The 27,747-nt window shown below is 32.1% G+C and overlaps 4 protein-coding genes across 6 annotated transcripts in view; 2 read left to right on the top strand and 2 right to left on the bottom strand.

Moving 5' to 3' along the window:
• Positions 1–1,139: 1,139 nt before the first annotated feature.
• LOC122719168 (protein YIPF1) lies at positions 1,140–13,289 on the bottom strand. Its single transcript, XM_043944773.1, has 4 exons — positions 12,911–13,289; positions 12,372–12,757; positions 12,122–12,302; positions 1,140–12,056 (listed from the first exon to the last, which is right to left on the bottom strand). Exons 1-4 carry the CDS (start codon positions 13,110–13,112, stop codon positions 11,887–11,889), a joined length of 939 nt encoding a protein of 312 aa, XP_043800708.1. The 5' UTR covers positions 13,113–13,289; the 3' UTR covers positions 1,140–11,886.
• Positions 13,290–13,586: 297 nt separating this feature from the next.
• LOC122719160 (zinc transporter 9) lies at positions 13,587–17,067 on the top strand. The gene is made up of 11 exons (XM_043944762.1): positions 13,587–13,872; positions 14,060–14,552; positions 14,691–14,877; positions 14,971–15,053; positions 15,300–15,423; positions 15,513–15,651; positions 15,760–16,083; positions 16,161–16,373; positions 16,445–16,579; positions 16,640–16,753; positions 16,850–17,067. Exons 2-11 carry the CDS (start codon positions 14,132–14,134, stop codon positions 16,892–16,894), a joined length of 1,785 nt encoding a protein of 594 aa, XP_043800697.1. The 5' UTR covers positions 13,587–13,872; positions 14,060–14,131; the 3' UTR covers positions 16,895–17,067.
• Positions 17,068–17,419: 352 nt separating this feature from the next.
• Positions 17,420–20,526, top strand: LOC122717887. The gene is given in 4 exon segments (XM_043942378.1): positions 17,420–17,900; positions 17,971–18,493; positions 18,558–18,738; positions 18,803–20,526. Coding segments are annotated over 4 exon segments (1,365 nt in total). The 3' UTR covers positions 18,983–20,526.
• A 144-nt stretch (positions 20,527–20,670) lies between these two features.
• LOC122717870 (CD151 antigen-like) overlaps positions 20,671–27,747 on the bottom strand; it is a 68,692-nt gene continuing 61,615 nt past the window's right edge. For all 3 annotated transcript variants that reach the window (XM_043942353.1, XM_043942367.1, XM_043942364.1), the window contains 3 exons: positions 23,116–23,289; positions 22,315–22,476; positions 20,671–22,173 (listed from right to left, as the gene is read on the bottom strand). In XM_043942353.1, the coding sequence (XP_043798288.1) occupies positions 22,027–22,173; positions 22,315–22,476; positions 23,116–23,289 (483 nt within the window). In that variant the 3' untranslated portion in view covers positions 20,671–22,026. The remainder of the gene's footprint in view (positions 22,174–22,314; positions 22,477–23,115; positions 23,290–27,747) is intronic.

Here is a 27,747-nt window from a genome sequence, read left to right as displayed (position 1 = left end):
TTTTTTTTTTTTTTTTTTTTTTTTTTGTTTTTGTTTTTGTTTTTGTTTTCGTCGCGTGAATCGATGCATGCACAAACACACACGTAGAAGACGAGTACACACGACAGTCTCACGCGTCATAGTCATGTACCATCATGCTTCATTTTTTTTTTTTTTCCTCTGTACATTCGAACGTATATATTTACATACGTGTCACTAGATAGGCGATAGAATTTCAGTCAGATTTCTTTCTTTTTTTTTTTTTTTTTTTTTTTTTTCTCTTTTCATCCAAAGAGCAAGTCTTGACTGACGATGTATAATATTCGTAATAACGTTAGCATAAGACTGTAATTGCTGATCGTGGAATCGATCGTTCTGATTAATCACTACGATATATCTATATAAGTATTTTATTTTATTATAAGTTCACGTTGTTATTAGTGTCGAGGATGAAAAAAAGTATTTGGGTAAAATAGATTTTAGATGATCAGCTTGTGGAGTCGGATATCGGTTACTCTCTAACAAATAGAATTATATTATTGTCGATGTTATTATTAATTAATTAATTAACAGCTTTGGGTTTAGTACGTATACGCAACTATACAATGGTCCTATGTTAGTTTATCACTCTTTTAGGTGTAGATCGTCAGTCAGTACAAGCTCATAGTCATATTAGCGCAGTCATTGTTACTTTATAATAACAACGTTTTACGCTGTGTACGGTTAGATAAGTAACCAAACGCGTCGCGTCGACGCGTATTTAAATAACAGTAGCTCACCACTAATGCGAAAGAAAAAAAAAAAATAAAAGAAAACGATTTCTTTTTCTTTNTTTTTTTTTTTTTTTTTTTTTTTTTTTGAAAACGTACCGTAATATTATAACGATGGTTCTAGTTGTGATATTTTATTAATTATAAGATCCAATATTTTCGATGCACGATGTTATTTTGGTCGGGCTTTTAGATAGGCCAACGTGCATGACGCGTTATATATATATATAAAACATATAAAAAGAAAAAAAATAGTATAGTGTTTGTCGTTAACGATCGAGAAGGTTATACGTTATCATACGATTGTCACTTTCGATAGGATGGTGATACTGACGTTACCTTAGCTGCTCATCGTCCAATTTGTTTCGAATTCTTTGATTTCTTTTCTTATTCTCAAGCTTCTTTTTTTTTTTTTTTTCTCTCGTTTTTTTTCTCTCGCGAATTTTTTGCTTCGAGTGACAGAGTGATAGATTAGACGATGTTTGTGATAGATTTTTACTTCCATACTTTTTACCACGTTAGAGGGAAAATTGTGCTAAAAAAAGAAAAAAGATACGATATTTTCTAGGATAGATCGTTACATTGTTGGGCGCAAGCGTAACAGTTTACCTCTTCCTTTCGGGTGACACGATGATACATAACATAATACATTCAGAAAAAAAAGAAAAAAAGAAGAAAAACAAGGAACACATGTACAAAATACACCTACATAATACACGTACGATTATAAGCGTGCGCGTTCATACGCGTACGTGCACATACATGTATACACTCGAAGCTATAGAGATATATATATATATAATATTATTTTAATCATTTTTAAATTTGTACATATATTTCTTATCGCATCAGGGCAGAAGGGAGCGGAGTGATTTCTTAGTGTCTAGGTGTAGTGCCTAAAATGTTAATGAGATTGTGTCCAATAGAAAATTTATTTAGTGTGTGGAATCTCTAATGCTCGATCCCGAGTGCTCGTGCATGGAACTTTGGAACTCGAAATTTTTTCGTTCGACTCTGGACGAAAGAGAGGAAAAATAATGATTAATAACGATAATAGGAAAAGAAAAGAGAGCATTTTTCGAAAAAAACTGACGGATCGATTTCTGTACACGAGTATTCGGTGTCGTAAAATAATGTTCGACGAACGAGGTTAGAACAACTGTTATAATAACGGATTCAACTCTCGTTGAAATGGCCAGAAATGAAAAAAAGAAAAAAAAAAAAAATAAGAAAAAATACGAAAGGATAAATAAAAGAGAAAGAAAGAAAAAAAGAAGGGAAATCCACAGATAAAATTACGTTTTTTTGTGGACTTAGAATTTAATGTTCATCGCGTTGTATGGATAGTTCGTATAAAATTATATATATATATATATATATATATATTATATATATATATATTATCACTGTAAAACAAAGTAACTGATTTTTTGCGAGGAATAGATAGCGTAGTTATTACAAATATAGGAGAGAATAACATATTTTTGGAGTTACTACTAGAGGATTGATATTGTATTGTGCTCTGTGAATTCTTAAACGTCTGTCTTCTTACGTTCTTGGTCTTTAATCGTCGGATTGCTCATCACGATCGGACCACATTTACATTTAGAAACGAATAATGAAAAACAAAAAAAAAAAAAAAAAAAGAAAAGAAAAAAAAAAGAAAAAAGAAAAAGAAAAAAAGAAGAAGCAGAGAGAGAAAAAAAAAACACAAACGGCGTATACTATATCGACGTATATGTGTATGTATATACGATATACTTGTCCTAAATTTCGGTTGGTCGCGAACTCGTCAACTAGAATTTTGCTCACGATCCCATACGCACGAATTCTTTGTTCGGTTTACGTGTGCGCGCGATCTCATAGATTATATATATATATATATATCTATCTAATATATATTAGATATATATATATACACCGTGCAAAGAGAAATTACAATAGCTCGTAGTTTTAATTCGTACCTTGAGACTTCTCTTAAAAACGATTCAAAATTTTGATGAAATTTTGAATTGAGACGAACTGCGAAGACCGCGGTTAAGATAAAAGATGTTTCCTCTTTTGTTGATTTTTTTTTTCTTTTTCTCTTTTATTTTTTTTTTTTTTTTAATTTCTTTCGTTTCCTTTTCTTCTGCTCCGTATCGTAACGAAACAGGTAAATGAAGTCCGATTAGAGAGGCAAGAAGTAAATGATAGAACGTGCGGGTAAAATTAGGATAGAATCGACGATTCACATCTGACTGTTCTTCGATGTTCTTAATGTTCACTATTATACTATGGTAATATTGCAAATAATATTAACGGTAGTACTTGTATTATATCGTTTGTCAACAATTATGCATAATGTTATACGAATAAGGGGCTAATCTATTAATAGTTTTTAACGAAAATGGGGAGGGGGAGGGGGAAAGAAACACTCGTGTAAACACATCACTGCTGCTTAGACATTGTTATATTGTTATATAATACGATTTTTCTCGTCTTTAATGGGTGACGGAATTAGGATCGATAATTAGAGACATTAAGCCTTGGCATAGTTTGATAGTATTCGCTGTGGAAGAAAGTAGAAATTTTGGTGTTTCGATGTTCGTACGATTTAGAATATAGAATTTTTCTTTCTTCTACTTCTAGTTTTCTTTTTTTGTAATACGTTTCCTTCTTTTTCAAGCGTTCGATTTCAACGAAACGCGCGTTCCCATTTTTTTTCGTTTCGCGCCACGTGGAAGAAACATTCTTCACTTTGGACTACTTATTTACCAGATCGGTATTTTCACAAAGAAAGAAAGAAACTATTTTCGAGCGAACAAACTTTTTTTTTTTTCTTCTATAGGTAGTTTTGGAGATATTGGTCGTTTATTCTTCACCAGTGTTCAAAGGATTCTCCTCGGTTCGGGATTCCTTCCACGAGATTTTCAATCGTACGAAAATCTAATTTCTATCCATGGATTTCTATTTCCATAACTTTGAAATAATGAAAGTTAAAACTAAACTGAAAAAAAAACTAAAGATGAGATTCGGTGAGGAAAGAAAGAAAGAAAGAAATAATGTAACGAAGTTAAAACAGGTCTATCTAAAACTTCTTTAAAACTTAGAACTTTATACAATCGTACGAATAAGACGAATTCGCTGTTACAGATAAATCTATTCGCTATATGGCTATATTATATATTTGTACCGCCTATGAATGTTCGCCTTTTGTGTATTTTAATTATACTATGATAGCAGTAGCACTATTTGTAACTATTATTATTATTGGATAACGGATTTAACATCGTTGTGATTACAAATTATTGTATTGTTTCATTCGTGTCGTATGGGCTGATACAACATATCTTGTTGTATCTTTTAATTAATTTTTTTTAATCAACCTAAATTGATCGTAAGATATCTTGGAAAAATAAGGAATATATATATATATACATATGGATCTTTTCATCCATCTTCCACGACGACAGTGTGTTTAGTATCTTTTCGTTCTCTGATCGTAATTTTCTCTTCCACTTGTTCGAAAAGAAGCCGGGCTTGTTCGGAAAGGTGACAAAAAAAAAAAAACAAATTCTTTTTTTTTTTTTCTCAAAATTCTCGAACTTTTCAGTTCAGATTTTTCACTCGTCTTTTCCCTTTCTTCTTGTTTAATCCTTTTTACGCGAAGAATTTTCATAGCATTGCCTTATCGCGGTAACATTATCATCGATACATGTATAATAGTTACACTAATATACACGTACACATATACACACACACACACATGTTGAGAGGATAAGTCCTTCGTGCCGTCGATTAATATTGACATTGTTTGCCAAACTTCTTTATCCTATACGTAACGAATACAAATGTATAAATGTGTAAATTATCGTTAACCACGTGTCACCGAATTCATCGAAAGTTTTGAACAAGGTCGATCGTTCTCGATTTCGTTCTTGAATCGAAAAAAAAGTCGAATTGTATACTTCGCGGTGTCAGGTAAAATTTCAAGAGAAAAAAAAAATAAATAAATAAATAAAAAATTCGAAAAGAAACGAACGTTAAACTCGTCGATGGATTCGGATTACACGTGGATCCTTCGTACGATCGCGCATCCAGCAACATAGCATAAACCCCGATCGATCGCTGTCGTAGCGAGTGTAAAATGAAGTTTCTAAATGGCGGTATTTAGCTTAGAAAAACGAACGAAGAGATAAAAAGGAAAAGGCAGGGGAGGGGAAGAGAGAGAAAGAGAGAGAGAGAGAGAGAGAATGAGTGAAACACACAAGTATACACACGTAGGAGGAAAGGAGAAGAAAAAGAAAAAGTTTTTTTAAGCTTTCGCAGAAAGTCTGTCTTAAAGTATTAAAACTCTCAGGCTGCGCCGATTGTCTTTGCCGCGTGCGTAATGGCGGCCGCACGGTCGCGGAGTCGTCGAACGAGAATGGTGTACAACAGATATCCGAGCATCCGAGAGACGGCATTTTTTTCTGTCTACCGCTTTTCACTTTGCGCGACTTCCGCTGTAGAATTGTAGAACGCAGAAGAAGGCGCAAGTTGTATTCGCGATATCGAATAGGAGGGAAGAAACGGTTTATGAAATCGACCAACGGTTTTTCTCTTCTCGTGTTTGTTTACGAACGATCGAATCAGCTTAAAAAAACGCATGGCCTGTAAAAGTGTGTATATCGGTGTGTCGAAACTACCGAGTGCAACCACTCGTACTCGTCGACTCGTCAAATTTATTTACTAGTAGAGCGTGCCTTATATATCGACGATCCATGCAGAATATCTTCTAGAATTTCGTTTTTTCGACCGGACTAATTATTTTCGTTAACTTGAAATTCGATTCCTCTCGCGTTTTTATGCTCGGTTATTTCGTTGAACACCGTTTCTCTCTTTACACACATACACATACATACACATATATACATATACATATATATATATACATATACATATATGAATATACATCATATACATATATAAAAATTGTATAATAGAAGGCAAAGAAAAATTGAGATATCCACTGCTTGCGCGTGCGATGAATTATTTCAGAGGTCGACCAGAGTACAAAGCATAGGTTTAGTTTGGTCTCGGAAATAGTTTGTGCACGAACTATACGGAACTATACGAGTCGAATCCGAATGTCGTCGTTGTCGTCGTCGAATATTAGAAAAACTGTTGGAAAAAATTGGTAATAATAATAAGTTTCGAGAGAAAGGAATTGTTATATAGAATAGCGAACGAGAAAGAAAGAAAGGGAAAAAAAAAAGAAGAAGAAGAAAGGGTAGAAAAAACCTGCGAAAGAACCGCTGCGTTACGGTTCACGGCGTTGGGTCGACCGACCGCGACGAGTCCCTGTTCTTTGGCTTCACTTTAGTGTGTCTGACAATAAACGCTTCGTTGGAAAAGAACGATGGAAAACGAACGACAATTATAAATCAATCAGCAGACAAATCAAAAAGTATTTAGGCTTTAAATTGTACGGTGAATCAAACGATTGATCGAAATCTTCTTCGTCACTGTCGACCGACACGACGTTTCGATACTGTAATGGAGTTATGGAACATTATAATATCATCTAGTAGATAAACCGAAAAATTCTAATCTCATCTCGAGGTGGCTCGTCACTACCGAAATCTATAGATAATTACACGTAGAAAATCTCGTCTCGATTAGAGAAAAAAAAAAAATAAATAAATAAAACAATCGACTATCGACTGAATATTTTTCTCTGTTAATAATAATAATAATAATAATAATAATAATGATGATGATGATGATGATGATGATGATGATGATGATGATGATGATGATGATGATGATAATAAAATTCGTTTTTTGGATTTTATCGAAATTTTGGTGGTGACGAGCTCCCCGTATTTTCGACAACAGGGGTTTTGACTAATCGGTGACGACTTACTTAACGAACGTTTCTCAATTTTTAAGTCGCGCATCGGCATTTAGGTGCATACATCCTGGGGGCAAAAAGTCTATTTGATATTTATATTTTAATATACACGGGCCGATTATATTTAGTGTATTGTAATTATTGAATATTAATTGAAAGCCCCGGGGACTGCTCGTCCAGCGACAAATTAAAATCGAACTACAATTGCGAACTAATGGGAGATAAAATTGATTCGATGGACGAGCAGGCTAGCAGGGACGAGAACCACAATTTTCTGTATATTACTGTAGTATAATAATCAAACACTAAAGACTAATGCTTAAGGTGATCGACGAGAGCTTCGATGCTCTTTGAAGCCGCGTAAAAAAATGTAATCAAGAAAATAAGCTATGCAACTTGAACAATTGATAATTAGCAAAAAAAAAAAAAAGAAAAAAACAAGAAAGAAAAAAGAAGAAATGAATAAACGAAAAGAAACATTTAAAATAATAATAAATAATAAATAATAATAATAATAATAATAATAATAATAATAATAATAACAATAACAATAAAAATGCAAAAAGTATAAACGACAGAGAAAGAAAGAGAAAAGTTCACGCAAGCATCACTATGTTCTAAATAGTTAATAAATGCAGATGTCCGTGTATTCGCTCGGACACTTTTTCAACTGAATTTTCGCTGTCTTTTTACGGCTCTATTCTTTGTCAAACGTTGTCTCCCTTTTTTCTCTCTTTTATGCTACGGCCGCGAATCCTTATTCCAATCATCATCCGATCGACGAGTCTGTTTTATCCTTTTCGTCGATAAACAACAGAGATAACTGTATCGTCCACGTTCTCACACCTTCTCATACGCTTGAAAGGAAGTCGTATCAGGAAAAGAAAAGAAATATCGGGTATAGCCAACACCGGTTTCACTTCCCGCGTTTTTTTTTTAGTTTTTCTTACAATCTCAATACTCTTGTGTCTTGCACGTTGTGTGCAACGGGAAGAGATCTCGTCGTGTCGATTGAAAAATATTTAAGCAAAAGGATTGTCGTTGAACAATCGAGACAATTCGTGAGAGATCGACGTGAATCAAAAAAAAAAAAAAAAAAATCGAGAAAAGAAAAAAAACCGGACAAATGCATCGCCGAACATTCCCCAAGTACCAGCCAATTCCGGAAAGAAGCTTTTGAAAAGAGAAGAGAGAAAAGAAAAAAATTATAGTTCACTACTAGTTCGTGTGTAATTTATGTACCTGTTATCACTTAAGCACGCAATCAAACGAACCGTTCGATCGGAATAAAAAAGGAAAAAAAAGAAAAAAAAAATTAACGATCAACGTGGAACATTTGATCAAAACAAAAAAAAAAAAGTCTCACGTTCTTATAAGCCATAGGTGAAAAACTCGTTCGTTAATAGAAGTGGAAGAGGAGCAAACGAAACGTCCCTTTTTTATAACTTTGCATCGAACTCGACGAACCACGCTGGCGAATTCTTTCTCCTCGGGCACGAACAAAAAAATTTTAGCCCGTGTCTATGTTCGCTACGTGTTTCTTCTCTGTTTCTATAACTGTGCTTTTAGCGCGATACGTTTCGAACACATTTTTACGTGATGCATTTACACACATACACATACACACATATATACATACACACAAATAATGGAAACGTGTAACGTACTGGATTTTTATTCGAACCTTACTCGTAGAACACGTATTTAAAAAACAGTCTAATTGTACGATAAAAATTTAGAAAGCAACAAGAATTTCATAGCGCGCAAAAGTAATGACACATTGTATACACGTACATACAGTTAGTAATGTGTATTCTTCGAATGTAAGTTTCTCGTAGTTTTTTAATCGTGTTAGTTATTAAAGTTAACTATCTGTCCTAAGTAATTGACCAAAACGGACTAATCTTTATCTTCTTAGAAAGTTACGGTAAAGCGACTGAGCGATTCGATATATTTGAAAGTACTCGAATAGTACTCGACAAGTACTCAAGAGTACTCGCAAAAGATCTCGTCTTTCTGAATCTTTCTTAGAATCCAGATTTTGCGTTTACTAATTTCTAAAAAAATAAAAATTTAGTGACTTTTCCAAATTGAATTGTGTAGCTTCGGTCTAGAAAAGAACATATCAAACGTGTCACGGTCGTCGATACCAAAAATTTGATATCCATTCTCCTCTTAAAAGATTTCTATTGAAAAAAAAAAAAAGAAAAAAGAAAGAAAAAAGACAGGAAAGTTAAACACCTATATATCCCTTTCCTTTTTTTTGTTCGCCTTTAATTTTTCGAAAAACATAGCATTCACCTAGATAGTACAATAAAGAGTAGAAATTCCTCGCGAACGTGAAAAAAAGCGGGGATTTTTAATCACGAATTCACGCGCATCTTGATTAACCGAAGTAGTCAAATTGCAAAACATATTAGATGTAATTTAAACGAATTGAAAACCGACCGTGCGGTAGTTACCACTTTCCAAATATGCATTTTCATCATGATTGATAGTAAAAATTGGTTCGAGATTGGTAATATATCTTGGTCTATGATAAATCGCACACAAAAATGTTAAGAAACGCAGAAAGCTTTGAAATAACAATAATTAACAATATAATTACAATTTTGGCAAGATAAAAAATAAAAAGAAAATCTGAAAAAAAAGATATGTATATATATATAAGTATTAACGCGTCTTTCTCGTATCGTACATTATCATTTCATTTTCAATCTAATGTAATATTTCATAAAAAATAAATAAATTTTTTTTAAGAAGGAGAAAAGTAATTTTTCAAGAATATGTAGTAGTGATCTCGTTCAAATTCAACGACTTACTTTAGTATCGTTTAAAGTTTGTTTATTGCAAGTAAAAATTTCGAAATTTAGGATAAAAAAAAAAAGGAAATGGATTACATACTATTTAAGCATGCGACTGAAATTACCGCAATATTGTGTAACATGGTAGAAAATGATAGTCAACGATTGTATAAAGAAAATATGACATTTATGAGCAATGTTATATAAGTATGTGTATATATATATATATATATATATAAAAGTACATACATATACATATATGCGTATACTTGTAATAATTGATAAAACCAGGGTAAAAATTATTATCTATGTGTAATATTTAAAGGGCGCCTGGCGTGCAACTTGCGCACAGTTGCTCTGTATGTTTCTGTAATAGTTATGCGTGTTTGCATTTTCGAAATAGAAGAAGAAAATGTATATTATATAATATTAATATTAACAATAATAACGATAGACATGCCCGGCGACACACCTAATTGTAAATAACGGTAATAAGAATTAATTGCAAATCTTTCTCTCAATTCGTTTAACACGCTCTCCTTGTCCGTGTAAACGCGTTGAGAATCTTAATATTTAATATTTAAAAAAAAAAAAAAAAGAAAAGGAGAGATGAGAAACAAAAATATCGTTTCGTGTAACATTGCAGAAAAGATTGAGAGAAGAAAAAAAACAAGTAACTAAGTAGACTGTCGTAGATTTATTACTCGTTATTATTGCTCCTGCCTATTCGCAAACTTTGACTGTAATTATCTTGTAAACACGTTGGACCAAGTCGTTGTGAGCACTAGCCGTAAATTGTAGAATATCGTTCCGGCGGTTTCGTGATCGTCGAAACGCTTTACTTTAAACGCTCGAACAGAAATTCTGGTAGCTTGTATCAAGGATACCAATGTCCAAGCGAAAATACCGATCTAATAAAAAATGTTTATTGTTTTACAGTATTAAAAAAACATCATTGTCTGCACAACATATTCCATAACTTTTGCGCCCATCTCACCATAATCCAATATTATATTTCCTTAAACATATTGTTTATACAGCTATACAAAAGTATGCATTGATTTAAATATTTGACAAACTTTTGACAAAATTTTGACAAAATTTAATATTCAAGATCAATTGATTAAAAAATATTACTGATTTTATTATGACAGAATTTGTGTTTAAATACTCGAATAATTCGTATCTATCAATTTTTATTCTCATCAATGGTCATCGAATCATAATTTAATTGATTTTAATTTTTAGTAATCAAAGTAAAAAAATATAAAAAATATTGCACAAGTGTGAACGAAAATACAGGCTACAAGAGATGCTATACTATTTACTTTAAAGGAGTCAAGTTCTGGTCGAACTTTTTTCTATTTTGTACACGCAACGCTCACATCGACAAGGCTTGCAAAACGAAAGACTTGGTAGAATTCAAAATATTTGCTAAATTTTACTATCGTGTTATCTCTTGCGAATTGCTTGGACTTTTACAAGATTATCGTGTTGGTACTTTCTGAAAAAGTTAAAAAAGAAAAGAAAAAAGAGAAAGAAATACTTTTAACTTCCAATTAGATCCAAACGCGAAATCGTTTGTAAATAAAATGAACATTCTTATATTAGTAAAAATAGCTTTTCACAGCACTCGTTTCTTTTCGGTAATAGCGCCAACGAAGATCACGTAAACCGTTTTCGTATGATATAAAAAAAAATCTAGTAAAATCACGATAAACAATTGGAAAGTTATTTATCAATATATCAATGTTGCATCGTTTGTGTAATAACGTTAAACGGCAAATTACTACTGTCATGATATAATATTGATAGACCGATGATAATAATGTGACGATACTATTACAAAGTGAATGTTGCCTTTTATCACATTGATTAATCATAATAAAGAAGAAAATCTTAATAAATTACGTACGATTGTATTAACGACGACTAGTAATTATAAATACTATTATATTACAAGTACTAACAATTACTATGTACAATATGGAGGTTCGTATGATTGTAAATGATATGTGTTGCGTTGATATGTAACGCGTCCCTATATTAAAATAGGGGCTGTGAAAATAAATCAACCAGACATTTTGTTGGCCTTCTATATTGCCCTGACACACAGGAATATTATATATACATATATATATATACGTATATATATATATATATATATATTTGATATGAATTGACTGAAATGTTTTTAATAAACACTAGTGCCTCAAATGTGACAAATTTTAGTTATTTTCATTTATTTTTTGCTCACAGGTATAGTATAAATACTACATCTACATGCACAAAAACGGAATTAACTTTCAACGAATATGTGCGATTTTATCATTCCATTTTTTATCAGTCAGTATTTATTGGAATAAATGTGCTTGCCAATATTATCGGCAACTTATTATAAAATATAGATGCTTTCAAATCCACCATTGTTGACATATAACAAATTGAAATATAATTAACCAGAATGATTATTTGCACCTTGATTTCCTATAATTTCTGTTTGCATTTGTGTTGTGTGTTCGATTAAAGTCTTTGATGGTATATGAAAAAAGTATCGCATAAATCCTATTGCCAATAAAAGGTGCATACCAAGGATTATTACAATATACATTATCCTATACCTGCCTGAAAATTAATATATTCTATCAATTTATTCTCATTGTTTTAGAAATATATTTATAATGCAATACCTGTTATTAAAGGCAACAAAGACCTTAGTAACACCCCTCCAGATAAAAAAGTTGCTACTACGACTAAACTCCACTGCAACCATTCAATTTGAATTGTCCAAAAAAAAGCTACAGGAATATAAATAGCCAAAGAATAACCATAAAGGCATATAAGTTCTAAAAGACCAGGAGTTGCATAAGACTAAAATAAAAGAATATTTCTTTGAAAATTATTATATACTTAAAAAAAAATAAATAGACAATATCAAACCTCAATTAATTCCTCCTCTGTATCTCTTGTGCTTGTAGTCCATTTTAGAGCTCCCCACAAAGTAAGTGGTAATAACCATGCATATAAAAATATACAGGTTGCAGCGTAAGATACAATATGAAATTCATACCTCCAATGATATTTACTTGAATTAGCTGTTTGTAAATAATCAGCCAGATTTCCACTAATGGCAATAGAAAATATTAGTGTAACACAAATCCAAAAGGGACCATAAAGATCTGGATTTGGTCTAATATGGGATATCAAATAATTTTCACTACCATGTGGAAACATAGATCTTTTAATTCTTTCTACCACATCATTTGTCTTTACATTAAAGAACTTTTGATAATACTCTATTGTCCAAAAATTGCGTGATGAATTGGCTAGAAAAGAAAAAATAAAATTTTAAAAACGTGTATAATCAGACATCTAATATTGAAAGTATTTTAAATTATAATATCTATTATGTAAATGACAATACGAATTAAATTCGTAAAATTATCTAAAACTGAATAAAAGATTTTAAAAGTATAAACCTTCATTTTTATCAGGCATTCCCTGAAGATCTTCGATAATACCAATGCCTGAAGTGTCACTTGAGAGGTTATTAAAACCTTGATGAGTGGTCGTGTTAATATCCAATTGTGCTTGAGTAATATTTCCTTCATGATTTATTGAAGGAAAATCTTGAAACGAAATAAACTGTGAATCACTTGCTTTTGATTGATTTCCATCCATAGCTATTTATTTTGTGTTGTTTTTTCCTATCCGTTTGACAAGGGCGCAGCATACATATTGTAAAAAAGATATATACGTACACGCAACTAATAATCAACCAATCGAAATTAAATATTAATTAATATTTATTGGTATATTTTTTTACATAATTTTTTATAAATTAATGGATATAAAAATAATATATATATATATATATATATATATATTCTATTATACGTATCAATAAACTTATACATTTAGAACAGTGTGTTGTCTTGATAGACAATATGTATATAGATAATATATATACAAAACAAATCTTGTTATATTTTTCAATCCTATATAAATAAAGATGTATAAAATTAACTTTCTATTATTAAAACAATTGTGAATAAATTAATAAAGTGATTAATATCCTTGATATGTTTATTTTAAGATATATTCTCATACTTCGTATTAAATTCGTATTTTTATTTTTAATATAATTAATGCAATCGTATGGTATATAAAAAAGATCGAGTAAATTAATTAATAATAATTATAATAATAAATGACTATGTAAAAAATCAATTTTTGTCATTAAATTTTTTTAAATTGCATCGATGCTTTATTATCCATATTGGTACTGATATATTGGACAGTAGCTGATTAGCTTTATGACAGTTTGAAGGATTTTTATCGAACCATTTTTTTTAAATATCAATTTGAACACTGAACAGTATTTTTTTAATAACATTATCAATAATGTATTTTATTGTATAAAATAAGATAATGTACGAAGGTAAAAAAATATTTCAAAATATGTTCTGTTTTTTAATCATTTGTAACTATTTTAAGATTATTTAAATTTTAATTATTTTATTCTTATTAATAATTAAAGAAGAATTTTATTATATATATTTACAAAATACTTAAATAAAAAAATAATTACTAATAAATACATTTAAATATTATTCATTTTTGAATAGGTTAGATAATTCATACTTTTTTATAAAATTGTATCCTTCTGGAATATTTGGCAGCAATCAACTACTGAAAACATGATACAACGAGCTCCTAATCTTCTGAAATTTCTTCAAAATATTAATTATTATAACAAAGAATGTTTATATATGTTTCAAGTGGGATATGCAAAAAGACATACTAGTACTTTGATAACATATAATTATAATATAGGAGGTAAATTGCATAGAATTGCAAATCCTCAAAAGATTTTTAATGCAAAAAAAAGAGAACATTCACAAAAATGGAGGTGGATTTTTGTTACAATGTCCAAGCCAATATCTGTCATAGCAAAAGTACAAAAAGAAGATACAGGAAAGATAAATAAACAATCAGAAAATAATGTACAACAAACAATAATAGAATTAAAAGAAGAAAATTTGGGACAATTGAAAGAAAGAAAGTTAGATGTTAAACCTGATGAAGCTAAAGAAGGCCAACAAAATTTGAAGACAGAAGGTACAGAAGGAAATATAGTCAAAAAAGTATAGTAAAAAATTTTTTTATTGATTTTTAATTTTTTTTAAAAATCATTATATGTTTTTATTTTTGCTATTATTTATATTCATATATTTAATATCATATATTTATTTATAGCTAAAAAGAAAAAGATGGATAAAAAAGTATCATCTTTAGAACGTAATTTTATTACACCAGTTAGAGCTATGTCTGATTTTTTATTGAAACCATCTGATCTTGAAAATCTACCAAAGACAAAAAGAAGATCACCTTATGAATTTGAACCTCCAATTACTGTTTATTGGAGAAAAGATGTAGAAGCTAAGTAAGATATATATTTTAAGTGAAATATAATGAAATAATCATTCTTATAATAAAAATTACACAATAACATTTAAGATTCTGTAATTACTTTCAGAGCAATAGAAGTTTGGGGATCACGAGAAATTTTAGAAAAAGAACTTCTTAAAAAAGAACTTGAACGGAAAGCATATCAGCAAAGTAAGGATAAAATTCTTTTTTTTTAAATATAATAAATTTTAAATTTTTGTATATATATTTCTATGTATTTTTAAGATTAAATCTTTATAAATAGATTAATATATTATTTAAATTATAGTTAAAGCTTTATTTCATTTCCTTTTTACAGATTTATTTTCATTTATATTTCATTTAGTTTTCATTTATTTTATAATCATTTTCATGCATTAATTAATCTTTTAACTTAAATATTTTATCATTTCATAGATATATTTACTGTCAAACGAAGATTAAGAGATTATAGACGAGAAATGGGTAGTAAAACCCAAATTTTTGAACAAGAAGGCCTTCTTGGAAGATCTGGTAAAGTGGTTTTAACTGCTATTGCCATGTAAGTACTATTCTTCATTTATATTTGAAAATATTTCTTTTCTTCTATTAAATTAATCTTATTAAATTAATCTTTAATACATTTTTTAGAAATGGTTGTAATTTTTTATTTAAATTGTGTGCTTGGTTGTACACTGGTTCGCACAGTATGTTTTCAGAATGTGTACATTCTGCTGCAGATACATGTAATCAGTTAATATTAGCATATGGTATTCATAAATCAGTACAAGTATGTATATTATGTCATATGAAATTAAATATGTACACATATAATTATATATATAATTATATATATAAAATATTATAATTATATTATATTTGAAATTTTTTTTTTTAGACTCCTAACCCTGATCATCCATATGGTTATACAAATATGAGATATGTATCTTCTTTAATATCTGGTGTTGGTATCTTTTGTGTTGGAACTGGTCTATCGATTTATCATGGAATCCATGGTCTTTTTTATCCTTCGCCAATAGAATCCTTTTATTGGGCATATTTTATAATATTTGGTTCTTTAGTATCAGAAGGAGCAACTTTATTAGTAGCAATACAATCAATAAAAAGAGGAGCGGAAGAAAAACGACAGACATTTAAAGAATATGTATTAGCAGGACAAGATCCATCCGTGAATGTTGTACTCACGGAAGATTTAGCAGCGGTATTTATTAGATAAAAAAAAAAAAAAGAATAGAATTAAATATAATTGAACATAAAATATTCTTTTAAAATTTATAGGTGATTGGTCTTGTATGCGCAGCCGCCTGCATGGGTTTAACTTCTCTTTTAGAAAATCCAATGTTTGACGCAATTGGATCTCTTTTGGTTGGTGGTCTACTTGGTGCAGTAGCTGGATTTATAATACATACAAATGCTGCTGCTTTAATTGGAAGAAGCATATCTCAAGAAGATCTTGACAAAATTAACGCGGAATTGGAATCGGATATAATGGTAATATTTTTATCTTTGTATTTTATTAATTATAATTTTGAATAATTTTATTTAAATTAATTATTTATCAGGTTCGAGCAATTTATGACGTTAAGGGTATCGATATGGGTAATAATTTAGTTCGGTACAAGGCTGAATTAGATTTTGATGGAAGAGAATTAACAAGATCTTATTTAGAGAAACATGATCTTGTCGTAATGTTAAAGGTAATAGTCTTACATCCAAGAAATATTATATTAATTTAAAAATTTTATTCTATTCTTTAGGAAGTAACAGGCATGACAGATATAAAAGAATTGGAAGCATTTATGTTAAAACATGGAGAAGCTATTGTAGATATGCTTGGTGGAGAAATAGATAGAATGGAACTGAATTTAAAGGTATTTTAAAAAAATTTTATATCAATTTTTAATTTCTTGGTATATAATTTATTGTTATTTTTTAATAATAATTTTAATTTTTTTTCTTATTTTTAGAAAAAACATCCAGAGATTCGACATTGCGACTTGGAAATTTTGTAAATGTTTCTACACAATAAAACAGAACTAATAAATTAAACGTAAACTTTAATGTAAATAATGTTTTATAAAATTTGCGCAATGTATCGTATTTACTTTGTTGTATTTACATAATATTTATATAGATAGTATGCTTATTTTTCTTTATATACCAAAAAAAAAGCTAAATAAATGAATTTCTTATATATATATATATATATATATTATATACTATAATATATACATATATATATATATATACTATATACTATAATATATATGTTTCATATTTAATTTACCTTTAGATTTGTCATAATTATTGTAAAAAAAAATTGATGTCCTTAATTATCGATTTTCTCTATGTACTTATATATTTTAATGTATTGACAACAAACCGTTACTATAGTAACTTTCCCTATTTACGGAGGAATTACGGAGGAATACGCTGGTTATTAAACTGTTCTTATTTCTAGTGAAGCGAATATATTTAAATATAATGTGTTCTAATTATGATACAATAAGATTCAAATCGAATGAAGAATCGGTAGAATGAGTCGGTCAGCCGAAAGAATTCCAAAACGATGGAATATCTCGGAAATTCCACGCAGGAATGAATCAAGCAATACCGAGGAGTCTTCGTCACTTACCGACAGTACTCGGTATTCACCGTATCTTCAGAATACTAGCACACCCCTTAAAACTAGAAGGACAAATTTAGAAGAAATCAAAAAATCTCGAAGAGGACAAGAAAAATTTGAAGATATCGAAAAAGCGTCCTTTAACAAAAAAAGATTGGAAAGATTTCAGAAACATAGAAAACATATTAGTCGAAGAAAACAAGACAATGAAAGAGTTATTGAGAAGCAAAAAGAAGAACACAATCGACGTGATAAACGAAAACATGAATATTCTGAGGATTTTGGGGAAAAGAAGCAAAACAAAACGGATTCTGATTCAGAGTCTGATTCGGATAAAAATTATAGTGAAAGTGATTTGGAGAAATCGAAAAGAAAAAAACATGATTTTATAGGTAAAAGTAAATTGAATAGTTTTAATAAAAAATTAAAATATTGAATATAAATTTATTTTTGTTTTATTAGGAGATAATGAATTGCCGATTACAGAAATCTTAAGAAGATCACAAGAAAATACACAAAATAAATATGAAGAACAAGCGTCATTTCCTGTATTAAATACAGATAAAGTTTATGTACAGTATAAAGGTGGTTTCACTACTATGAAAATGAATCCATCAAAAGATCTATCCATGAATTCTTCTAAAAATAAAAAAATCGAAAAAGACGCTGTTGATCCTATTGATAATCGAAGTTCTCCACCTATAAAAATAGCCATTTCGATTCAACAATTTTGGAAAAGAGCAGGTCTTTTATGTCAAGGTATTTTAGCTGGTACAGCATTAATGCATTTTATAACGGTACGTTTTTTTGATATAAAAAACTTCTTGTAATTGTATTTTAATTAATTTTATTTAATTTTTTTTCAGTTATGCACAGTTTTTAGTAATTCCATGGAATTTATTGTAAAATATTCAAAATATTCCGAAATTTATACAAATAATTTCTCATTTCTTATCGCTTTATGCATTGTGGCAACATTTGATAAGTAAATTTAATTTATTAAAAGACTAATTACTTTTCAAGTTTTTAAATAAGATTGTATTTTTTAGATTTGATTTGGCACGATTCGATATAGAGCATTTACGTGAGCTTTATTTCGATTATAATAAAGCAATAATCGCAGTTCCTTTGTATCTGACCATTTTTTGCCTTCATCAAGTTTGTGCAGAGATTGACAATAAATTAAGTTCAATCCATTATTATAATTCCAACATTTCTATATTGCAAAACGTAAATAAAAAATAATGTATTTGATTTTAAAGCAAAACATTTTTTTATATTAAATATATTTTAGGTCACTAATATTCAATCTCTTCTGGACGAATTAAATAGCTGGCAAAAAATATCCATCTCGAAAGATGTACTTGCAATGTTTGCATGGTTATTTGTTGCTCTTGGTACCAGGGACGATTCATTTTTAATATATCTACAGTCAATGAAAAAATATATAAACGATATTGAGACCTCTGGATAATAAATCAATTTCTTTGGGATAGATATTTACTTAATTTATATTACCATCATATGGCATAAGGATAGCAATAGGATAAGGATAGAGATAAAATAAAAATATGGAAATCAGCGCTATCTTCAGGATGCTGTAAATAATAAATAATAAATAATAACAAACAGTGATAAAAGGATAGAAATAGAATAAGAATTGATCATCGACGCCATCTTTTGAGTATCAAAAACATCTTTTCAAAAAGAGGATAAGATAGTACAAAGATTGAAAATCAGTGCCTCTTAAATATTTCTAAAAATATTCTTTGAAAAGAATATTTTTAATATTTAAAAAATGACGAACAATTCTTATTCTTTCTATTTTTCTTCTGTTATTTTCTATTCTTGATTAATTAGTTTTATTTATAGGACTCTGAAAATGGCGTTGATTCGTATATTTTTATTCTCTATCTTTTTTTTTTGCTGTTCTATTTGCGTATTTGTTGTACATTTATATATTCAAAAGACTGCTTCAATATGATTAACAATTGAATCGGCGTAATTTTAAATTCATGAATAATTCAACTATCTACTACATACTACATAAAAAATATCTACTACATAAAAATATGAATACAGTTCCATATATTGTATAAAAATATTTATGAAAAGATGTTAAAGAAATTATTTTTAAAATCTGTGGAGTTTATCATAGAATTGAATATAATTCTTACTCTCTAACATGTAAAATGTTTTGATCAGTATTTCAGAATATAGGATATGAAATTCTATTTATTAGTTAGGTATATCTTCGTATCATCTATGTTATCATTCTATTTATTATAATAACAATAAGAATAATGTATTTATATCTTACGATTATAGAATACACAACTGAATAAAGATTAAAAAATTGCACTTTTTTGGGAAGGCGTTGTTCTTTTCGAATATATTGAAGTAAAAGTTCTATCTTCAATAAGTTATGTTTTTTTAAGCTATATTAGAAATATTTAAGAAAATGCGATTCATACGATTTCAATATTTATTCGTAACAGAATAGGGTTTGATATGTACAATATTTATAAAGTTCTAAATTCTAACAGATAATACACATATATGTAATAAAATACCAATAAAGGATAAAATAACATTAAAAATAAAATAACATGTTGTAATAATAAAATATCTTCTTAGACTTTGTCTTGAGCGCGGCATCAAGTTGAGTCGACGATTACGTAAAAAAATTTTCAAGGTTTTCAAATAAAATAACAAAATGAAACAAGAGGATGCATTAAACTGTCACATCAAAAGAAGATTAACGTTAAATGCGTCGAATGCGTTTTCTTAAAACAAAATAAGGAAAGAGCATTCTTGCGTGCAATCGTCGATGCAACAAGTGCTCTCGTTGTACGACAAACTTTGCTATAAATAATGTGTGAAGGCTTTTATTAATCTGCGAAGCAACAGATAAATATATATACTATATATATATTATATTATTATATAATATATATATCATATACGAATAAATACTGTACGTACATTTACATCAGTTATCGGTTTTCTCTGCACGAATTTACAATCGGCGATATAATTTAAAATATTATCTCAACTTAACGCTAACTTTGTCAAGGCACTGTTTACAGTTCTATCCGAGGTCTCGATTCTATTGAAAACCATCGTCGTTCTTTTTTTTTTTTTTTTTTTTTTTTTTTTTTGTTTAAAAAAACATCGATATACATCCTCGACCTTTTCGATAAACGTTAAATCCGTTAAGTTCGTTTCAGTTGATCGAATAAAAATTCTCTTTTTACGAGAATAAAAAAACTAGAGGACGTGAGTGGTGATCGACTTTAACGGAATAGAAGGACGATCGTTTCGCTCGAACAATCGGATCTTTCTTTTCTCGGATATTTTTTTTTACTTTTTATTTATTTTTTTTGTTTTTATATTCGATTAAAAAGCAGGACGATAAAATGGTCCGTTTGATCGACAAATGGGGATCGTTTGGCCCCAAAGAACAGCGCCGTGTTTCGATCGCGACCATTGGAACACGTCGTCGTGACTTTTTTTTTTTTACTAGCTAAAGAACGCTAAACTCGCTCCTCGTAATCGTGTAATCTGTGTATATATACTTTTAGAAACATTTGTGCGAATTTGTTACGGCAGTATTCGACGAGACAGCGTGATTTGTACGAGCGGAAGAACGTTCGATTCGTAATCGAAGAGATCACTAGCCGCGAATATAAACGCTGGCATCGTGATCGATGTCGTTCCGTGTATAAAAACAGGAATGCCTCTCTGTTCCCTCCCCACGAGAAAACAGAAACGGCGTACAAAAACTTTGGATTAGAGCGCGATCTCTTTACGAAAATACGAATAATAACAAGTTCGAAAGGTGGAAATGTTTCGTTAAAATATTCTCTATAAAATTGTCATGGGTAATAAAAGGGGAGGAGGATAGTTATTCCGGGCAGTAGTCGAGAATTAATCGAGATTCATCATCCAGATAAAGGAGGAGAAATTGATGGACTCGTCTTCTCTTCCAACCAAATTTCGTTTGGTTACATCGAATAATTTGTCCTGCGATCTGCATTCACTTTTTTGTCTCGAATCTCGCGCTATACTGTACGCGAAAAAAAAAAAAGAAAGAAAGAAGAGAGAGAAAAGGAGTCCGACTTTAAAGATTCCTGTGGCTAAGGAGTATCATATGTCACGATGACGACTCGTGAACGTTTCCCCTCGCACACCGTTTTCCCTCCATTTTTCTCTTTCTACTCTCCCCTCTCCCTCTCTTTTTCTTTGCAGTCGTCCTCCGGGAGAGGGATAGAATCGAATAGAAATTCCACGAGTCCCTCTGGAACTCGGAGGGAAATTCAACGTGAAAAAGAAAAAAAGTAGGAAATGTTGAACGGCGAAGAAGGATTCCTCCCTCCTCTCTCCCCTTCCCGACGGCCGCTCCCCTCCCTCTTCTCTTTCCTTCCGTCCCAACGATCAAACGACTCCAGCGCCGTTCTGCATGTATCTGCACCAGGAACGGCCGTTATTGTTGCTCTCCTGTGTTTGCACCAGTTCTCAGTCGTCGAAGTCGTGCCTGAGCTTTATGTAGAGGCACGAGCCGAGCACGATGCCGAACAGCTCGAGGACCGACAATCCCAGGCCAACAGCCCCGAGGATGATCAGGTGATCCTTCGTCGTCTCGAGAAACTTGTAGATACAACCCTGAATATTGAATTGAATCTTTATTGATCTCTCTCGTGGATCGATTTTATTTCATCGATATTCGATCTTTCGAGCTTTCAAGTCTATATAATGTAATGATAATATTGACAAAGATATTGGCGGGTGAAAGTCGATCGGTACCGTGTAATGGATGTTAGACGGATGATCCCTCCTTCCGCAGAGGAAGGTCGGTGTTTTGCAACAGCTATCCGGCACGAGGCTCCCATTCTTGAGGACATTCTCGTCCTTGTGCCACTCGCTCACCATCCAGTCCTCGAATCTCAGGGCACCGCAGCATTTGAACTGTGAAACATTCACCGTATAAAACAAACAACCGAACTATATATTTTTCCTACCGTTGCAAAAGAGAGGAAACCTCGGAATTCTCTCTCGCGCAGGAGGAAGGGGAAGTAGGGAGAAGGAGGAGAGTTGGGAAAAAGAGGGGAGAAAAATGGACGGATGTAAGGAGCAGCGGTTCTTCAGTCGCGGATCGATTCGCAAAAAGGACGAATCGTTCCGTCGCGATAACGATGATTTGCCTTTGTAAACGTAGCGGACAAGTAACAGGAGTGGTGGCGTATGTAGAGAGAAAAATGGGTGAGGCGATATCGTGGCCATGTAAGGCCAAACTCGTACGACCTAAGTTAACGACGTTCTCGGTTGCGTTGAGAGATAGAAAGAGAAAGAGAGAGAGGAAGGAAAGAATAAAAACAAAAACAGTCTCTCCGGTGAACTTGTATTGTAAACAATGATATATCCTCGCTGAAACGTTCGTTTCTAAAGAGAAGGATCGATCGGGGGAATACGTTTGAACGAAGAAGAAGCTTTAGAGAATTATGTTTTGCGAATAAACAAAAGGACACGTGAATTTAATAAATTCATATTCGCGAAATATTGGACGATTTCGATCGTTTCGATTTGTCTCGACTCGTTGCTACTCACCTCTATCTGCATCTGGTCGATCGCCGAAGTTTCCCTGCGCCTCACGGCGTAGTTCTCGAGGAAGGTGCGATTAAGGTTCATCTTCAATTCAGGACTGACTTGTTCCTCGTAGAGACGCGCCAAGGCACCGACACCCGCCTCCAGCACGAACACCAGCATCACCACGAACACGTACTGAGCACAAGGAGAGAAATTCGGATTAGAAGGAAATTGATCGATTCGAGTGTCGACGTTGCGTCGAGAATGAAAACGAACGAATACATGAACTCTTTCTGAGATACGATTATACGATTCGTTTTTCTTCCATCGTGTGAAAAGTGTGTCGTGAAGTAGAGAATCACGATGATGAAACCAAGAGTTGGACATTAATCCATTGAAAAAATAAAGTTACTTTTAAGTAATTATTTATTAAAATACTCGAATAACATTTGTTCGTATAAATAATTAAAGTAATTTTTTTTATTCGTAATTTCACTAACCGATTGCTAAGAAATTAAAAGATTTCTTCTCACTTGTCACGCGCTTTTCTTTAAATTTTTTGTTTAAAAAAAAAAAAAGTCTAAATCATTGGAGATTCATTGGATTTCGTATAGTCATTCGAACGAATGTTAAACTCGTCAACTCGATGACTTTCTCTCTCGGATTCGTTTCGCGAAACGCGGCCATTTTCAGGTTGATTAACGAAAACGGATCGAAGAGCGGCCATTGAGATTTGCGTTCTCCTCTGAAAGCAACCTCCTCTTTCCACCTACGATATCCACGATCGTCGATTCCCTAACGACTTCCGCGTCTCCAAAAGCGGAAAATCGCGGTTAATGCTCGCCGAGGGAAAGGCGTAAATCCTGCACGGTAGTCTCGAGTTTTGTCCTGCGGCCCGTTAACGGATCGGTTCCCTCGATACCCATCGAACGTGAATCACTCGTACCGATCGAGATCGTTTCTTCCTCGATACTCTGCTCGTTCGTACGTGTCACGGAAAGGAGAATATTTCGATCGTGAAATAGAAAATCACAATGATTGACTGGAACTGATTCAATTGCGTAAATGCGTTTTTTTCGCAATTAAGAGATTTGTATGCATTTTTATTTAAATTTTGGAAAAAATAGTAGCGGAATAATGGAAAGATGTGGTGGAAGGATTAGATAAGAAAAAAGGAAGTTTTCAAGCGTCTAGTTTCTTGGAACGAGTCGATTAATAATCGTGCACGATTATTCGAGCCGAGCTCCGAGTTGAGAACGTGTTCGCCAACCTGTTTTCTTTCCGTCGTCCGCCGCGATGAGTTATGCCAAGCTTGTCAACAGCCTGCTAACACGCGACCAATAAATCGAGCTTCCCCTAATTTTTAGACAAATAAACTCAGGGGATAAACTCGTAAGTAATAATTTGCTCCGTTTATCGTTCCTTCAAATTTTCAAATTATTTCATTTTTATTATCTTCCTTATTTGGATTTTCGAAAAAATATGACTAATTCATTATTCATTCGTGCATTCGTAGTCTGCATCGATGATAGGTTATCCGGTGTGATTTTCATAAATTTTCGAATTGTATAGCCAATTTGCGATCTTTCGAATTAATTTCTCCATAAATTTGATTTTTGTGATCTTTATTGAAAAATGGATTTATAATTCGTATAATTTTCTCAAATTCTCGAATTCACGATCTTTCGAACAAATTCCTGCGCAAATTCGAATTAAAACATTCGATTCTTTGGTAATCTTTGTTGGAAAAATGGATTCATAATTCTGATGCAGCTTTCTCAAATTGTATAGCCAACTCTTTGATCTATCGAACAAATTTTTTCACAAATTCGAATTCTTCTCGAAAGAGATCGATTTTCACCCGAGAAATGGAATCACGATACTCGGAATCTAAATCTTCGTAACTAAAACTTTTTCTCCACGGCCGTGGGATCTCCGTGGACGCCGCTTAGTTCCGCTGCGCGAAACGTTTAGAATTTTCATGAATATAAATCCTCGTCGCGCCGTCGACCTGTCCGCAATGAATATTCAAACCGTCAGCCAGAACTAGCCGTGGTCGACGATCGACGAAAAGTTTCCATCGAGTCGAGCAACGAGGAGCAATGCTTCTCGCCAAAAATTTCTCCCCAAATCGCAGCCTTTATCTCCTTCCCTCCCTCTTTTAATAAATAAATAAATATATATTCGATTAAAAAAGAAATCGACGTGGGAAAAAAAAGAAAAGAAAAAGCGATGAAATTTCGCGGAAGAGAATTGGATTCGAAGAAACTGATTAAACGCCAACGCGGACGGGATTATACGGGGACACGTTGACGCGCACGTGGCTCAATTTAAATTCAATGTACATTGGGCGGGACGTGTAAGTACGTTGCAGTGGCCGCAGGATCGGAACACGGGACAATTGACAGTTTAGAATTGGATGGAAGCGGTCGATCATGAAACAGTGACCGCGGTCGCGGCAATCACCGCCGATATCCGGGGACAGTGCAAATAAATCGATCCCGCGGGCAGGAGAGGTGCGGTGCCCGCGTCGGTGCATCGATTCCATTTGAAAGTGACGCGCGCGATCAAAGCGGAAAACGAAAACAACGGGTGCCGCCAAAAAAAAAAAATCTCGAGGTTCGGTGGGAAAACTTTCACAATCGGATGTATTATTGTTCTTCTCTCGATCACGCTGTCGATCGTGCAATTATTTTAGGATAAATATTTAAGGGAAGAATATTATTATTATTCGTGAAGATTAATTCGAATCTAGTGTAAATTATGAAACTAGAAATTGGATTAATTTTTTTGTTTGTTTGTTTGTTTGTTCGATCTCAATTTCTGAAATTGAATAATGTCTAACTGGCGGCCAATTTAATTTGGTTTTAGAAATCTGTTTCTGAAGAAATATTTTCGTTAATAACTTTTTAACAAAAAACGACCGCCAAATGGTAAAATCATCTTCGCGATGAAGACGATCGAGATTGAAAGATAAAGTAATCTTTTTGTGAATAATTATCTACCTCAAAAGTTATGAAATAATTTTCGAGGAATTTAATGATTCGTGTAAAATGAAAATTTTTCGATTCGGTTTCTAATTTTTCCCGCGCAAAGTCGGACTACTTTCCTTAAAAATACGGGAGGAGGGAAAGATACGAAGAGAACACGGTTCGTTATCTGGATTTTAGGTAAAAATTTTAATTGACCGGCCGTATATGGGCTCGGCTAATGAGACGATTCGCTCGTGGCATCGTGCGCGCAGGTGGTGAAAGGGAGGGGAGGAGAGAGGTATGGGAAAGGAGAGGCAAAAGGTTGGCCGAAACAACAACCTTTCGCGTGACCGATTCCTCGATTCGATCCTCTTTTCTCCTGGGGAAAATCTCTCGTCGAGGATAATAAAAATTTTTTTCTAACTTTCGTTCTGTGGTTCTAGGGAAGGAGTAAAAAGGATATTGTAAAAATTACAGATGATATTAAAACCACGTCCACACTTGTCGACGCGATCAACTCTGCGTTGAATCCAAGCGAAGCAGAAAATGGAGGGGAATGGAAATCAAGGTTTTTTCCAATGGAGCGGAATCGACGATTTTAGTCGCGCCATTGATGTAACAGCTTTCTCTCTTTGATTCGTGTTATTAAGGAGGAGTAACGATGATAAAACGGGACGGAAAATGGGAAAATTCAAGGAAATAATCGCGAAACGAGAACCGGAAAGGAAACGATATCGTCACTTTTTTTTTTTACCATGGTTTGATCCGAACAGAAGAATTCACTAGTCGAAGTGAAACGAGAAATTGGAACTTTGCTTTCGTTCCTTTGTTCGTTTTTCCAGACATGCCATAGCGACGTTTTGCTCCGGAGGACATTGCTTCCAGGGTTCTCTCGAGGATCTCCTCCATCGGGGACACGATCTAACGAGAAGATTTACAAGTCCTCGAGTAGAAACAGAGATCTGAACGTGTCCAAGTGTTCCCTAGGAGAGGTACGAAATAATCCTCGTACGTTTGTTGGAGAAGATTTCGAGCAGCGGTCGGATGGCTTCTTCAGCTAGCGGCGCGCAATTAAGGCAAGGTTAAATCTGAAATGATCGAATTCTCGAGAATTCGGCTCGCAAAAAAAAAAAAAAAAAAGGAAAGAGATCTGAAAGAATTGAAAATTCTTCTAATGTCAAATTTCGAATCATTTATCGTTATATTATCATACGAATTATGATCTCGACGATTTTCAATATCCTAGAAAGTGTTTTTGAATAGTAAAGATTTCGATTGAGAATTGGAGAGAAAGGATATCTTGTTAGTGTATTTAAAATTTTTCATCGATATGATGCAGATATAGTAAGTGTCTCGATAATGAGGTGTCCTGATTTTGACAAGTAATATCCTCGAAAATCTTCCCAAAAAGTAAAGATTTTGATTGAGAATTCCAAAAAAGAATATCTTGTTGGTGTATTTAACATTTTTTCATCAACTTTCGAACCATTTATCGTTACATTATTATACAAACTATGATCAGAAATAGATCGCATATCTTGATAACGAAATATCCTGACTTTAACAAGTAATATCCTCGCAAGTGTTTTTGAAAAGTAAAGATTGAGAATTCGAAAAAAGGATATCTTGTTAATATATCTAAAATTTTTCATCGATCTTCGAAATAATTTATCATTATTAT

This window comes from Apis laboriosa, unplaced genomic scaffold (genome assembly GCF_014066325.1).
Source record: "Apis laboriosa isolate Shangri-la unplaced genomic scaffold, ASM1406632v1 scaffold11_cov152, whole genome shotgun sequence".
Lineage (NCBI taxonomy): Eukaryota > Metazoa > Arthropoda > Insecta > Hymenoptera > Apidae > Apis > Apis laboriosa.
Note: the sequence above shows the minus strand (reverse complement) of the source record. Positions and strands in the feature narration are given on the sequence as shown.

What these genes read in the sequence shown, in the direction of transcription:
- LOC122719168 (XM_043944773.1), bottom strand. Translation starts at nt 13,112, where the DNA reads ATGGATGGAAATCAATCAAAAGCAAGTGATTCACAGTTTATTTCGTTT. An exon ending in CAGAGGAGGAATTAATTGAG is followed by an intron (nt 12,303 to 12,371) that starts GTTTGATATTGT and finishes CTTTTATTTTAG; the next exon opens with TCTTATGCAACTCCTGGTCT. An exon ending in TTTGTTGCCTTTAATAACAG is followed by an intron (nt 12,057 to 12,121) that starts GTATTGCATTAT and finishes ATTAATTTTCAG; the next exon opens with GCAGGTATAGGATAATGTAT.
- LOC122719160 (XM_043944762.1), top strand. Translation starts at nt 14,132, where the DNA reads ATGATACAACGAGCTCCTAATCTTCTGAAATTTCTTCAAAATATTAAT. An exon ending in AGAAAAGATGTAGAAGCTAA is followed by an intron (nt 14,878 to 14,970) that starts GTAAGATATATA and finishes AATTACTTTCAG; the next exon opens with AGCAATAGAAGTTTGGGGAT. An exon ending in AATTGGAATCGGATATAATG is followed by an intron (nt 16,374 to 16,444) that starts GTAATATTTTTA and finishes ATTATTTATCAG; the next exon opens with GTTCGAGCAATTTATGACGT.